The sequence below is a fragment of the Manis javanica genome, chromosome 10 (assembly GCF_040802235.1).
Source record: "Manis javanica isolate MJ-LG chromosome 10, MJ_LKY, whole genome shotgun sequence".
NCBI lineage: Eukaryota > Metazoa > Chordata > Mammalia > Pholidota > Manidae > Manis > Manis javanica.
Window position 1 is genome coordinate 98,959,440 of NC_133165.1, and position 16,187 is coordinate 98,975,626.

General features: G+C 35.9%; 1 protein-coding gene across 14 annotated transcripts in view; it reads right to left on the reverse strand.

The window, feature by feature from the left end:
- The window catches only part of ANKS1B (ankyrin repeat and sterile alpha motif domain containing 1B), a 995,298-nt gene that overhangs the window by 555,689 nt on the left and 423,422 nt on the right, over positions 1 to 16,187 (reverse strand). For all 14 annotated transcript variants that reach the window (XM_073213673.1, XM_073213674.1, XM_073213669.1 and 11 more), the window contains exon 12: positions 123 to 303. In XM_073213673.1, the coding sequence (XP_073069774.1) occupies positions 123 to 303 (181 nt within the window). The remainder of the gene's footprint in view (positions 1 to 122; positions 304 to 16,187) is intronic.

A 16,187-nucleotide genomic window follows, 5' to 3' on the forward strand; every position in this document is an offset into this window, starting at 1 on the left:
ACACGCTGGTGGGTGAAAAACACAATGCCATTTGTACAAAGATTCCTCTTAATTCCTCCAGCTCATAAAGGCTTCAGTTTTAAGGCTTCAGAATTATAGCTGCATAAAGTAAACTGCTTTACCTGTACAGCCAGTTCTTTCATTCTTGACTTCTGTGGTTCCCACAGAAGAGGTGGGTGGACTAACAGGAGGGCTGGAAATAAAGCTTGTACACCCTGTAGATGTGCTGATTTCAAAATATTCTTGGTTGTGGTTCATTCGATGAAAATCCAGAGAAGACACAATAGATGTTCGTTGTTTAGGCTAAAACAAATGAGCATTATGAGAGTATTAATATGATCATGTTCATCGTCAGCCCAATCTCCCATCAGTTTAATCTAAGAGATTGTTTTTTTCAGTTAAACTGTTTTTTATACGTAAAAGATAATTGAGTTTTACAGAGAGACACTAAATAATTCCTTGATGAATTAAATAATGAAAAAAAATTTGGCATAGTTGATAAAATAATTTAGACCATTTGTTAGATTTGCCCCAGAAGACTGTAAAAATGTAGTGTGCAGAATTTCTCTTAATGATCAATTTGGAAGTTGCAATTTTAAGTCATCTTTCATTCAACTAACATTTAATAAGCATCTGGCATTTGCCAGACCCTGAGGATATAGAATCTAATAATAAGAGGGCCCTTACTGCATTGAAGCATAATTAAGGCAATTCCATTTTTTTATTCTTTATATAGTCCAAGAAATCACTGGTATTAGATACGGTCCCCAAGTACCATATGTTGGAATTTTATCATCAGAATTAAGTAAAGTTATATAGAGCATTTTTCAGGATTTAAGAATCTACTTGGTATTTGTAGTGAACTTTTTCTTTTTTAAGGATTTTAATTAATCCCTAAATAGCAAGAAAAGTCAGTTTAAACATAAAAGTTAAAGTCATGGAGTAATAGCAGATATAATCTATACTCTTTGTCAGTAATGGATTGTTCTCTATAGCAGTTTTCTGGGTTTTTTCCACAGTTTTAATTATATTCAACTTTTTTCCTGCCTAGCGGAGCTTTAATATTGTCCTTCAGAAAAATTGCAGTCTTTTTGGCTCTCAGAACTGTGGACATTTCCCAAGAATCAATTCAAATTTTCTTACCTTTTATTCTTCTTATTCATATTACTTAAATATTAACAATCTCTTGTAATAATTAACAAGAGATTAACCATAATCTCTTTACAATAAAGTTTATTATACTTTACCTTCCCCAAAGTACAATAAACTTGTGGCTTACTAAAGTTTTCACTGCCTTCAAATACTTGTTAATTTAATCACTGTACTCTACATTTTACTTTCCTTCAAAATATTTAAGTTACTTTGTTTCTTTCTGCTCATATTTTTTTAGGTAGATATCATTTAGTTCATTATCTAAAATGGACAATGTTATTGAAAATGTCTGTATTTTACATTTTTTTTTACAGAAGGGGTGCAAATTATCATAATATACTTTATTATTTCACCATTGCAATATATTCATGAAAGAAGTTGAGAGGCATAAACATTGTTATATAAGAAAGTGCAAGTCATTCATCATTATGGCACATCAACTCAGTAATAGGATTCAAATTAGTACCCACATAGGACTCAGTTGCTTTTGAAGTATGAAAGACTGGGGTTCAATGTCAGTCTTAGTTTCTCATGAAATGTCTGTCCTTTGGGCTACTGAAGATCAATTTCACATTCAATGTTCTTTCCATTATACTATATACAACAGTAATTAAAAGCCATGAAATATGACACTGGCTCCAATGGAAACACAGGTATGTCAATCATCTTGGTTGTATTTTACTATATTGTGTTGTATTTTTGTTTTGCTTTGTGTATAGGCAAGGACCAAATTCATATTATGTTCCTTTTCATGAACTTCAGAAAGAACAACTGATGTATATGACTCTTCTGTTTTTTAAATAAATACATGTCTCTGAACCCTAACCACCCAAAGTTCTAATTACATTAAAAACATGATTTGTTATGTGATCATGAAAGCTAACAGGCTATTTTTATTACTGCATTAATTCATTCTACAAATATTTACTGAGCGTATACTAAATTGCAGATACCTTGGTAAACAGAGAGAATAAGTAAAGGAAAACATTCCTGTTCTCCAGGACTTACAGACTTTAGTGGGAGGAGGGATAGTGCATGAAGTAAGAGACAGGCAATCCAAGGATTATGCAACAGTATGGCACAGTAATCAGAGCTACAATAAGTGGAAGCACAGAATATAAAAGGTGAGCCTTTACTTTATGGAGGGGATCATAAAAGTCTTCCACAAGCAGGTGACTGGTGGCTGAGTTAAATCTTGATGAAGCAGAGGTGGTAGACAGACAAAAGAGGGTGGAGAGAAGGAAAGTGTAAATTTCAAATAATTCAGGATAGCTATAGTGCAGATCTGGTATGTGAAGGTAGTGGTGGGTTCAAGCTGTGAGATATTGAATGTTGCAGGTGTCAAAGTCATAAAGGACTCTAATGTCATGTCAAGGAGTTTGGTCTTTAATCTGAATATTTTAAGGAACCACCGAATTATTTCCAAGCAAGAGAGTTGCATGGTTGGGTTTGCATTTAATAAACTCACTTCAGCAGTGGAGAAAATGGATTGGTCAGAACTAGATTTGAGGAAAGGAGACGAATTAGGAGGATGTTATAGAAATCCAGCCAAGACATAATAGGTCTGGAGGCAAAACAGTGGCAATAAGGCGGGAGATGGCAGATGTTTTTAGGAGATGTTAATGAGGTTAGCTATTTAGGTCTTGGCATCTGATTGGTTGTGAAGGTTAATTTAAAGGCAGGAGTCTAGAGTGATTCACAGATTTTTCACTTCAGTAGATGCCAAAAGGTAAGTTTTTTTTGTGGGAAACACAAATGTATACCATACTTTACCAGAAGTATACAAGATGTAGGCTTCCATGCTATCAGGACTCTGCACAGACTGCTTAGTACATGGTTAGTGAATCTACTACATAGTTCCCTTTCTTTGGGCAGTGCTATGACCTCACTGTAGCATAGGTAACTGGAGGAAGAGAGACTAATGGAAATTTCAGAGACCAGTGGAATTCTGGAGGAGGAGAAACTAATGGAAATTCCAAAGGAATGAAACCATTGATGAGTGATATGATCATCTGACCTCACTCTTATTTGTTTTTTCAGAACTGTCATTGGTTATTATAAACCAGCTTAGTGAACACTGATGAGAGAGTCATTGCCCAAAGATCTCAAGCATCTGAGGTGATGAAAAATGAGAATTATTATATACTAGTCATGATCTAAGAAAGGGATCAGCAAACTATGGCCTGTGGCCCAAATCTGGCCTGCTTCCTGTTCTGAAAATAAAGTTTTATTGGAACACATCTATGCTCATTCATTTACTTATTGTCAATGGCTGCTCTCACACTACAGTGGCAGAATTGAGAAGTTGTGACAGATGCCACACAATCTGCAACACCTAAAATATTTACTGTCTGGCCCTTTAGAGAAAATGTTGCCAACCCCTGTTCTAAGGGATCATTGTAGTGCTCAACAAAACCATAAGCACAGATTTCCTTGTTTCCCAGCCTTACATGCATTTAGGTTGGGGCCATATAACTAAATCTGACCAATTGACTGTTAGCAGAAGTGAGCCATCTCCATCTCTCTCTTATTCTCCAGGTGATGTAGTTACAAGGAGGAGGATCATTCAACCTACACTGGACTTTATGAAAAGCTGAAGTAAACCTCCCTTATGTTAAACTGCTAAGATTCTGGGTTTGTCTGTTGTAACAGCTAGCATTACTTATCCTAACTAGCACAGAATGCAGTAGCTCAAAGACATTAGTGATCTGCTCAGCACTGCATAAGGCTTAGATTGGAAGGAAAGTTCATGTGTTTAAATCCAGAGACATATAGATGGTGCTTCAAAGCACAAAGGACAGAAGCAGGATTAAAAAGAGATTATCTATGTGGAGAAATGAAATAACAGCAATAGAAGAAAAGAATAAAGAGATGGTAGCAATATTTAAAATGGAGAAAAAGAGGATGGGTCTGGAATATTCACTTAAACTTTGTATTTAATACATTCTATTTTATTAAACTATTCTGAAGGAATGCTGCTAATTCATTTGGTATAAAAAAGAAAGAGTGTTTTCACAAATTCACTGAAATTACAAATGGAATTTTCCAAGTTTTAAAGTATTAAAATGAGTTGCACTTGTGTTTACTGCGGCTTCTCTAAAACATCCCCCTCGCCCGGGTCCAGCCCTCAGATTGCCCTATTTCCGAAGGACTTGCTGCCACACATAATTACTTAACCAGTGTTAGAAAACTACAGATCATTGGCCAAATCCAGGCTTATGATTATTTTGTAAAGCCTGTGAGCTAAGAATGGTTTTTACAAGTTTAATGGTTAAAAAAAAAAAAAGAAAAAGATACTATTAGTGACAGGTCAAAATGATGTGAAACTCAAATTTCAGCGTCCATAAATAAGTTTTACTGGAACATATCCACACCCATTCATTCATTTATATATGGTCTGTGGCTGTGTTCACACTCATAGCAGAGTTGAGTAGTCAACAGAGACCGTATGACCCACAAAGCTTGAACTATTTCATTCTCTGATCCTTTACAGAAAAATTTGGTGACCTCTGCAATAGAGTGACTAGGGAATGCCTCTGAGGAGCTGAAACCAAGCAGATACACAAATGACTGTGAAAGAGTGAGCACCAGCTACCCAGAGTTGTTGGAGCCAGTGCAAGGAAAATTTGGGGCCCCTGTTCTATAAGGAGGAAAAAAACCCAACTTTTTTCTTTCTTCCATGGTCTCTTTCTAGACTTGTCATGGTGACTGTATATGCCACTTAACACTGTGTTCCCAGGGGCATGGGGATACTCACAGGGTGAGAGCAGATCTTTACAGAAACTCAGTAAGTGCACAGGCCCTCCATCCTCCCTGTGCTCAGCGGCTGCCTGCTGAGCCAGCAGTTGTTGGCTGGCCGGAACACCAGGGTTGGACGCAGGAGCAGAGGGCCAAGAATCCACCCAAGCAGGTGGGGAGATGATGGGAGGTTGGACCACAGATGAGCCAAGGCCCAGATCCCCAGAACATGCTCCATTTTCCCACAGACTTAGAAAACACAAATTCAGAGATAAAAATAATTAAGAATTTTAGACAGCTACTCAAGAACATTCAACTACAAGATGTTGCCCTTCGGAGCACAGAATCGTTGAGACTACACCGGTCCCAAACCCACGAAGCCTGTGCCATCTTGCTCATTTCACTGAAAGGAATTAGTATGTGAATCTGCTGGTGTCACATACAGGATGGCATGTATTTCCTACTCTTCGATTTCCTTCATTGATCAGTACCTTTCATCATAAGAATATCTTTGTGATCTCTAAATACAGAAATGAAATATAACATGTTCTGATGTGACATTAAGAATTTCATGGCATTTCTGCAGTCCAGATAAATCATTCACATATAAATAAATAAAATAAGAATACATCATTCCTCACTAGGATGAAATTCAGGTAATATGCACATTGACCTCTACACTTCCTCTGGACTGGAATCTAGGTATCCACTCTTATGTTTCCTCCTCTGTGATTTTCAATTTAGACTAATGGATGTTTTGAAAATTCACTTCCTTGAATTTAAGTGGATTTGAAATCATTTTAACTCATTTAACTTAATTATAAAGGGACCTCGTCAACCTCCTAATAAAATGTCAAACAGGACTAGGGGGATTCTCTGGTGTCAGTACAAAGAAAAAGTGGTACTAGCAGAAGTCAGTGCTGATACTAAATCATCCAAGCAAAACCAGGGTTCAAAGTGGTTTCCCAGAGAAGACAGCTGAGTGTAACTTCTTCCTTCATTGCCCAGACCTGCCCCACTGATGAATCATATGCATATGAAGCAATGTCCTCTCAAGTCACTGGTAGTAAAATCAGGTGCCTTTTTAAATACTTTAAAAAATGGGGATGAGGTAGGCGTTAAAAGTGGGAAGTTAGACCAGGAGTATTTTCTTTCAGAACTTTGAACAACTTGGATTATTTGTGTATGTGTGAACAAATTCAATTCTAAGGACTTTTCCCCAAAAGGATAGCCTACTGTCCCAATGCCATCATTTCCTCAGTGATTTGAAATGCCACCTTTATCATATACTAAATTTCCAAATAGGGACTGGGTTTACATTTGGGACTCAACTGTATTCTCATTGATCTATTTGTCAATGCCTGTGCTAATATCACTCTCTTTTAAACACTGTGGCTCCTCCTCCTACTTCTAGAGCTTCTAGTAAATGGGTATTGGACCTCTTTGATCCTTCTTGTTTTACATTTTGGGAATACTCTACAAACTCGGTGTTCAAAAAAAGTACTTCAATTAATTTGCTTAAACAAAAATACTTATTGACCCTCAGCCATGTGTCAGTCACTGTTCTAGGCTCTAGAGATATATCAGTGAAAAAATAAGGTAAAAAACTCTTAGGCATTTTATTATGACTTTAGGTGTCATGATTCGATTTTTAATTTTCAATAACTTTTCTTGCTTTCCAAATACTCCATTTTAAAAAGTCTTTTCTTAATTTTATGAGTTCAACGACTACACAAATCTTTCTGAGGATACTGATGGACAATCTTTCTCTGGTATTAATTCTGTTTTCTCAGAGGTTATTTACTTTGTTCGTTGATCTTGGTTCCTCTTATTTTGATTGTTAATTTTCCTCAACTGTCTGGTGTTCTTGGTTAACCAGTTTTGATTACCTAGGGTGCTGCCCTTCTGCTCCAGCTCCCAGAGTAGGGGCTCCAGCAGACTCTTTGCTTTACGGAGACAGTTACTCCCATCTGGTAGGAAGACAACAAAGCCAATTGTCTCATTCATAAGACACTGAGGTTCTTTAGTGGCCCTGACTAATCCCTGCCTAAATGCAATGCCTCTTGTTTTTATCTTTCAGAAGTTCCCAAATGCCTCTGATAGTACCACTCCCTACTTTTCATCATTACTATGGACTTGTTTGCATTGTTGTATTAATTTTACCACTTTAATTGTATGTCAGGAAGGAGACGATGGAAGCAGGTGAGATCAGTTTCGCCACCGTGAGTTAGAATTCTCATATTTTCTCTGTCTTGATCACTTTAAAAGATAGTACAAAGAAAAGATTTGAGGGAGTCCAGACAACAACTTAGTAGGGGTAGATATTATTAAACTTTTTATCACATATGTCATTCAAATTGAAAACAATTGGTATTTTTCTTTATTTTTAGTAAGAGGAAAAGAAAACTTAAAAATGGGGTCCAATTCTTTGTCATGAATATAATAGTTATTATGAGTAAGACTTCTTCTGAAGATGTAGAACTTCTTATTTTCAGTGAGCAAAATACTATTTCTCTGCTGTACAGGTTATAGCCAAACATAGAAAAAAAAAGTATGATCACTACAAGGGAGTTAAAATGGGTGGTAATTAAAATATTATCAAGTACTTAGGAGGTGTAGATATTCTTCTAGGAACTTGAGATTTAATATCTATTTAAGTCTATAGCATTGTGTTAAAAGTAGCTTTTATTCTTTCCATTTTACAATGAACTTGAGATTTATAGATATTTTCACATTTAAAAAGTGGGAGAGCTGAAATTAAAATATAGGTCTATGGAATTTCAAATTGACTGTATTTCTCTCCCTGCAAGAAATCACACTACAGATTAAGCAAGAAGAAAGTGAACATAAAGTTAGAGTCGTGAACCTATTTCAGTTCTTGAATTTCTCATCTTTACAGCAATGAACAATTTTCCTACTCTTCATTCAACTGACAGTTTTGATTTAAAAAAAATAATTTAAAAGCGTGTTGAAGAAAATACAAGTGGGTGGAAAATAGGAACAAATAGAATGTAATTAATTCTACTACATATTACACTGTCACAGTCACCAGGTATCTTATTAAAAGAAAGGCAGAAATATTTTAAAATCTTTATATTTTCTGCTTTTATCTCTTTAATTCATTTCATTTTATACAGAGATATTTGGCTGTGGATTAACATGCATATTCATCTTCTATTAGAAGAGAGAAATTATAAAACAGTATATTCCTAGTATTTAACATATAAAAGCATGAATTTGAAGTTTTTAAATAGAAAATTGGTAATACATGTTTCTTCATGTGAGTTAGTTTCTTCATACAAGTTACTCAAACCTGAATTGGAAAGACTGATGAGTGGGTAATAAAAGCTTTAGTTTTTATTCCAGGTTTATTCGATAAAAGTGTTAAATAGCTCTGGACTCAGTGTAAATATTGAAGAACTGGAGAGCTTTATGGCTTCCAAACCATGAGGTTTGTACTTACAGAAGCTTCTCCCAACATTAAAATAGTCATGACTCTCTTGCAAAAAAATATTTTTGAATTAGGCATTTCAAACATTTATGCATTAATATTTCAAAGATGCTCAAGTCAAATTCGCATTGGTTCAACATTAAAAATAAACTTTGTTTCCCACATTTAGGTTCTTTTCTTAAAAAATATATTTTCAAGTTATTTGTTTCAGTTTAAGAAGAGTAAGGAGTAATTATTCAATAGATTATAGAAGATATGTTCTGAGCAGCTAAAATCGGAAGTTTATATCACTGTGTGGGTGAAAGAAAGAAAATTTTTACAAATAAAGGTGCATGCTGTTTTTCTTTTTTCACAACTTAATTTTTTAATTAAATTTTTTGCTTGGAGATCATTGTTGATTGATTTGCAGTTATAAGAAATAATTCAGAGAAATCTTGTGTACCCTTTTCCTAGTTTTCCCCAACGACAACATCTTGCCAAACTATAATACATCATCACAACCAGGATATTGACATGGATACAGCCAGGAAAAAGAACAATTCCCTCCCACCAGGATCTCTCTTGTTGCTCTTTCATAGCCACACCTACTTATCTCCTGCCCCTACCTACCTCCTCCTTAACTCCTGGCAAACACTAACCTGTTCTCTATTCCTGAAATTCTGTCATGTCAAGAATGATGTATCAATAGACTTGTATACTATGTAACATTTTGGGATTGGCTTTTCCCACTCAGCACAATTCTCTAGAGATTCATCCAATCTGTTGTATCAATAAACTTGTTCCTTTTTATCATGTGAAATATTCAATGGTATGGATGTATCACAGTTAGTTTAACCATTTATCCATTGAAGGACATCTAGGTTGTTTCCAGTTTTCAGCAATTACAAATAATGCTGCTATAAATATTTGTGTGGAGGTTTTTGGGTGAACAGTTTTCATTTGGCTGGGATAAATTTGCAGGAATGCAAATGCTGAATGTATTGGTAGTAAAATGATAATGTTTTCAGAAACTACCAAACTGTTTCACTGATTTGTGTACCATTTTATGTGTTGGTAAATATGAATGAGCTTCTCTGTATCCTCACCAGCATTTTGTGTTACTGCTAATTTTTATTTCGGCCATCCTGGTAGGTATGTAGTGACATTTCACTGTGGTTTTATTTTGCATTTCCCTAACTGTTAAAAATTGTTGAGTATCTTTGAAAGTGTTCATCATTTGTATATTCTCTGCAGGGAGATGGTTCTTCATGTCTTTTGCCCGTTTTCTTTTTTTTTAAACTTGACTACTCTTTATTCCCAGCATGATCTTCCCACCCCTGTGGTGAAGGATGGATATGGGGTTCGCTTTACTGCCCTGTTGGGTTAACTGTAGGGATACAACAAAGAACTTGGATTAAAGCCTCAGTCCATCTTCCTAAATCTATCTTACTGTTCCATTTCTACACGCTGATAACCATGTATTGCATCCAAATTCTTTTAGAACCTTTTTTTTTTAAATCAAGGGGATATAAGCACATTACTGGTTATTTAGGAAACTAACAGAAAAAATAATTACCCATAATCTTACCACCCTGATCCATCTGTTACTGACACTTTGCTGTATTTCCTTCTGATTTTTTCTGTGCATACTTATAAAAAATTGAAATATACTTTATAAACAATACTATATTGGTTTCAGATGAACAAGTTAGTGATTCATCAGTTATAACATTACTAAATGCCCACCATGATTAGTGTAGTTACCATCTGTCACCATACAAAGATATTACAGTAATATTAGCTATATTCCCTATGCTATACTTCTAACCCTGTGACTAAATTATTTTATAATTTGAAGTTTGTACCACTTCATCCCTTCACCTATTTCACCCATCCTCTGCCATGGCAACCAACTGTCCATTCTCTGTGTTTATTAGTCTATTTCTGTTTTGTTTGTTTGTTTTGTTTTTCAGATTCTGCATATAAGTGAAACCACATGGTAGTCACCCTTTTCTGACTTACTTCAATTAGCATAATATCCTTTAGGTCTATCCATGTTGTCACAAATGGCAAGCTTCCTTATTTTTTATGGCTGAGTAACATTCCATTGTGTATATGCACCACCTCTTCATTCATCTACTGATGGACACTTTGGTTGCTGTCTTATCTTCACTATTGTAAATAATGCTTCAGTAAACATAGGAGTTTATACATGTTTTCAGATTAGTGATTTTGTTTTTGTTTTCTTTGGGTAAATTTGGGTAATGTGATGATGCATTATAGTTTTGCAAGATGTTGTCATTGGGGAAAACTAGGAAAAGGGTACACGAGATTTCCTTGAATTACTTCTTATAACTGCAAATCAATCAACAATTATCTCCAAGCAAAGAATTTAATTAAAAAATTAAGCTGGTTTATGTAGTATTTTTACTTTTAGTTTTTTGAGAAGCCTCCATACCTCTTTAACAGTGGCTGCACCAATCTGCAATCCTACTGGCAGTGTACAGGGTCTCCTTTTCTCCGTATTCTCAGCAACACTTAGTATTTCTTGTCTTGTTGATATTAGCCCTTCTGACTAGGGTGAGGTGATATCTCATTATAGCTTTGATTTGTATTTCCCTGCTGATTAGTGATATTGAGCATCTTTTCATATATCTCTTGGCCATCATATGTGTTCATTGGAAAATATCTATTCAGGTCCTCTGCCCATTTTTTAATCAGATTATTTTTGGTGTTGAGTTCTATGAGTTTGTTATATGTTTTGGATATTCACCCCTTCTCAGATAAATCATTCGCAAAACAATTCTTTTATCCAGTAGGCTGCTTTTTAATTTTGTTGATGTTTTCCTTTATGTGCAGAAGCTTTTCAGTTGTTCATTTTCTAATTGGATTGTTTGTTTTTATGCTCTTTACTGTTCTTTAAATGTTATAGATACTCATTCTTTATCAGGTTTGTGGTTTACAAATATTTTCTTCAGTCTGTACACCTCTTTCATATATTAACAGAGTTTTTCACAGAGCAAACATTTTTAATTTTGAGTAAGCACAATATATCCGTTGTTCCTTTTATGGATCATGTTTTTGGTATCAAGGCTAAGAACTCTGCCTAGCTCTAGATCCCAAGGGTTCTCTATGTTTTTCTCTAAAAGTTTTATAGTTTTGCCATTTACATTTAAGTCAGTTATCCATCCGAGTTAATTTTTATAAAAGGCGTGAGGTTTAGGCCAAGTTTTTATTTTTTCCCTATGTATGTCCAGTTGTTCTAGCAGTACTTGTTGAAAAGGCTATCTTCCCTCCACTGAATTCTTTTACACCTTTGTCAAGAGTCAGTTTGGCATATTTTGTAGGTCTATTTCTGGGTTCTTGCTTATGTTCCGTTGATCTATATATCCATTCCTCTGCCAATAATACCACAGTTTTGAGTATTATAAAATATATCTTAAAATTGAGTAGGCTAGAAGATGGTGGTGTGAGTAGAGCAGTGGAAATCTCCTTCCAAAAACACATATATTTTTGAAAATACAACAAATAGAACTAATCCTAGAAGAGAGAGTCCAGAAGACACAGGACAACAGCCAGACCACATCCACACCCGCGAGAACCCAGCGCCTCATGAAGCAGGTAAAATACAAGCCCTGGCCCGGCAGGACCGGAGCGCCCCTCACCCCAGCTCCCAGCGGGAGGAGAGGAGTCGGAGCAGGGAGGGAGAGGGAGCCCAGGACTGCTGAACACCCAGCCCCAGCCATCCCCACTGGAGCGCAGACACAGTACATGGGGTGCTGGAAATTAGGGAAACAGGACAGTGAGACCTGTGAGCGGGTCCCTGCAGCCGGCACACCCGGAACAAAGAAAAGCGAGTGCTTTTTGAAAGTCTTAAAGGGACAGGGACCCCACAGCTAGATGGAACTGCCCAAGGACACTTAGCCCAGCAGCTGCAAATCATAGGGAACTCTGGACACCTGAAACCCACAGCGCAGAGTGAAGGCCCCTCAGGGAGATAAACAGCCTCCCGCCTGTTCCCCTTCCGACATGACTCCGCCATATTGGAGAAGCAGCCTGAGGCAAGCCATGCCCACAGCAACTGCAATGCTAAACTCCATAGTGGCCGGGCAAGATCAGAAGCACCGTCTGCACACAGCTGCCCAGCACAAGCCGCTAGAGGCCGCTGTTCTCCCAGGAGAGGAAGGTCACAACTGGCAAGAAGGAACTTTCTCTTACCCAACACACGCACCAGCTCCCCACAAATATATCTATTGCCTGAAAAGGCAGAAGAAATTGATACAGACCAAGATCACAGAGGCAAACCCTAAGAAGGAGATAGACCTAACCAGTCTTCCTGAAAAAGAATTAAAAATAAAGCTCATAACCATGATGATGGAGCTGCAGAGAAATATGCAAGAGCTAAGGGATGATGTCCGGAAGGAGATTACAGAAATGAAACAATCTCTGGAAGGATTTATAAGCAGAATGGATAAGATGCAAGAGGCCATTGATGGAATAGAAACCAGGGAACAGGAACACATAGAAGCTGACACAGAGAGAGATAAAAGGATCTCCAGGAATGAAACAATATTAAGAGAACCGTGTAACCAATACAAAAGGAACAATATACACATTATAGGGGTACCAGAAGAAGAATAGAGAGAGAAAGGGATAGAAAGTATATTTGAAGAAATAATTGCTGAAAACTTCCCCAAACTGGGGGAGGAAATAATCAATCAGACCATGGAAGTGTCCAGAACTCCCAACAGAAAGGACCCAAGGAGGACAACACCAAGACACTTAATAATTAAAATGGCAAAGATCAAGGACAAGGACAGAGTTTTAAAGGCAGCTAGAGAGAGGAAAAAGGTCACCTACAAAGGAAAACCCATCAGGCTATCATCAGACTTCTCAACAGAAACAATACAGGCCAGAAGAGAATGGCATGATATATTTAATGCAATGAAAGAGAAGGGCCTTGAGCCAAGAATACTGTATCCAGCACGACTATCATTTAAATATGAAGGAGGGATTAAACAATTCCCAGACAAACAAAAGTTGAGGGAATTTGCTCCCACAAACCACCTCTACAGGGTATTTTAGAGGGACTGCTCTAGATGGGAGCACTCCTAAGACTAAATAGATGTCACTGGAGAAAATAAATTCACAGCAAAGAAAGCAGACCAACCAAATACTAACTAAAGGCAAAAAATAAAATCAACTACCGACAAAAGCAGTTAAAGGAAGCACAAAAGAGCACAGAATTAAACAACCAACATATAAAGAATGGAGGAGGAGGAATAAGAAGGGAGAAAAATAAAGAATGACCAGACAGTGTTTAAAATAGCTCAATAAGTGAGTTAAGTCAGACGGTAAGATACTAAAGAAGCTAACCTTGAACCTTTGGCAACCATGAATCTAAAGCCTCAATGGCAATAAGTACATATCTTTTCAATAATCACCCTAAATGTAAATGGACTGAATGCACCAATCAAAAGACACAGAATAATAGAATGGGTAAAAAAGCAAGACCCATCTCTATGCTGCTTACAAGAGACTCACCTCAAACCCAAAGACTATAGGAACAAAGAAAGACTGAAGGAACAAAACAGCAGCAGAATCATAGAACCTAAGAATGGACTAACAGTTACCAAAGGGAAAGGGACTGGGGAGAAAGGGAGGGAAGAGAGGGATAAGGGTGGGGAAAAAGAAAGGGGGCATTATGATTAGCATGTATAATGTAGGGGGGGTGCACGGGGAGGGCTGTGCAACACAGAGAAGACAAGTAGTGATTCTACAGCGTCTTACTACGCTGATGGACAGTACAGTAATCGGGTTTGTGGGGGGGATTTGGTGAAGGGGGGACCCTAGTAAACATAATATTCTTCATATAATTGTAGATTAATGACAACAAAACAAATAAATTAATTAATTTAAAAAAATAAAAAAATAATAATAAAAAAAATTGAGTAGGCTAATTCTTCCTAGTTTATTCTTCTCTTCCAAAATTGTTCTAGTTATCCTCATTCCTTCACATTTCTGTGTAAATTCTGGAATAGTCTTGTATACATCTTCAAAAAAATCTTGCTTGGTTTTTGATAGAAATTACATTAAACTTGTATGTCAATTTGGGGGAGAATTTATGTCTTTATTATATTGAAACTTCTCATTCGTGAACACTGTCTTTCCAACTTAGACTTTTTAAATTCTTTCACCAGTATTTTATACTTTTCAGTATATAAATCCTATACATGTTTTGTTAGATTTACATGTATTTCTTCTTTTTTGTGTGTGATTATAAATATTATATTTTTATTTTCAGTGTGTACACACTCATTGGTAGTTTATAGAAATAAGACTGATTTTTTTAAGGTTTATTTTATATCCTATGACCTTCCTGAATTTACTTATTAGTTGGAGGAGGATTTTTTTGTAAATATCTTGGTATATTCTATATAGACAATTATAACATATATTTCTTCTTTTCTAATCTCTATGCCTTTTGTTTCCTTTTTTTTCTTTTCTGCACAGGCTAGAACTTCTAGTATTATGTTGAATAACAGTGGTGAGGAGAGCAGGCATTTATTTCATTTCCATTCTTAGGAGGAAAGAATTCAAATTTTCACCGTTAAGTATGTCAACTGTAGATTTTTTGTAAATGCTCTTTATCCAGTTGAGAAAGTTTCCTCTACATCTATTCTTCAGGGAGGTTTTTATTTTAAAATCATAACTGAATATTGAATTTTGTTGAGTGCTTTTTCTGTTTCAATTGATATGATCATATCATTTGGTTTTTCTTCTTTACTCATTTTCAAACATTAAACCAGTCTTATATTCTGGTAATAAAATCCACTTGGTCATGGTGTATAATTCTTTGCATATGTCACTGAATTCTATTTACTAATAGTTTGAAAATAGGATTTTGTGTCTATATTCATGAAGGATATTCCTCTATAGGTTTTTGCTTTTTGTGTTGTTGGGTTTTTGTTTGTACTGCCTAGTTTTGTTATCAGGGGAATACAGCTAGCTTTATAAAACAAATTGGGAAATACGTCCCCCTCTTCTGTTTCAGGAAAAGATTATTTACAATTGGAGTTAATCTTTCTTTACATGTTTGTTATAATTCTCCCACAAGACCATGTGGGCTTGGAGATGTCCTTTCTTGAAATATTTTTAAATTGTGAATTAAATTTCCTAAGTAGTTATAGACCATTCACGTTCTCTTGTTCATATTGGGTGAAATTATGGCAGTTTACGTTTTAAGAAGAACTGGTTCACTGCATTGTACATTTGAAACCAATATAAGATTGTATATCAACAATACTTCAATAAAACAAAAAATACTGAAAGCAACCAAATGGTTCCTTCAAAAGGTGAATGGATAAGTAAATTGTGGCATATCCATGCAATGGAATAGTATACAGCAATAAAAAGAAATTAGCTATCAAGCCATGAGAAGACATGAAGGAAAAAATATGCATATTGCTTAATGAAATGAGGGAGTGTGAAAAGGTTATATACTATCTGATTCCAACTATATAACATTCCAGAAAAGGCAAAACTGTAGAGACAGTAAAAAAGATCAGTAGTTGTCAGGTGCTCAGAGAGGGCAGGTAGACCACAGAGGATTTTTAGGGTAGTGAAACTATTCTGTATGATTTATTTATTTATTTATTTATTTTTTTTTTGAGAGGGCATCTCTCATATTTATTGATCAAATGGTTGTTAACAACAATAAAATTCAGTATAGGGGGGTCAATGCTCAATGTACAATCATTAATCCATCTCAAGCTTAATTCTCGTCAGTCTCCAATCTTCTGAAGCATAACGAACAAGTTCTTACATGGTGAACGAATTCTTACAGAGTGAATAAATTCTTACATGG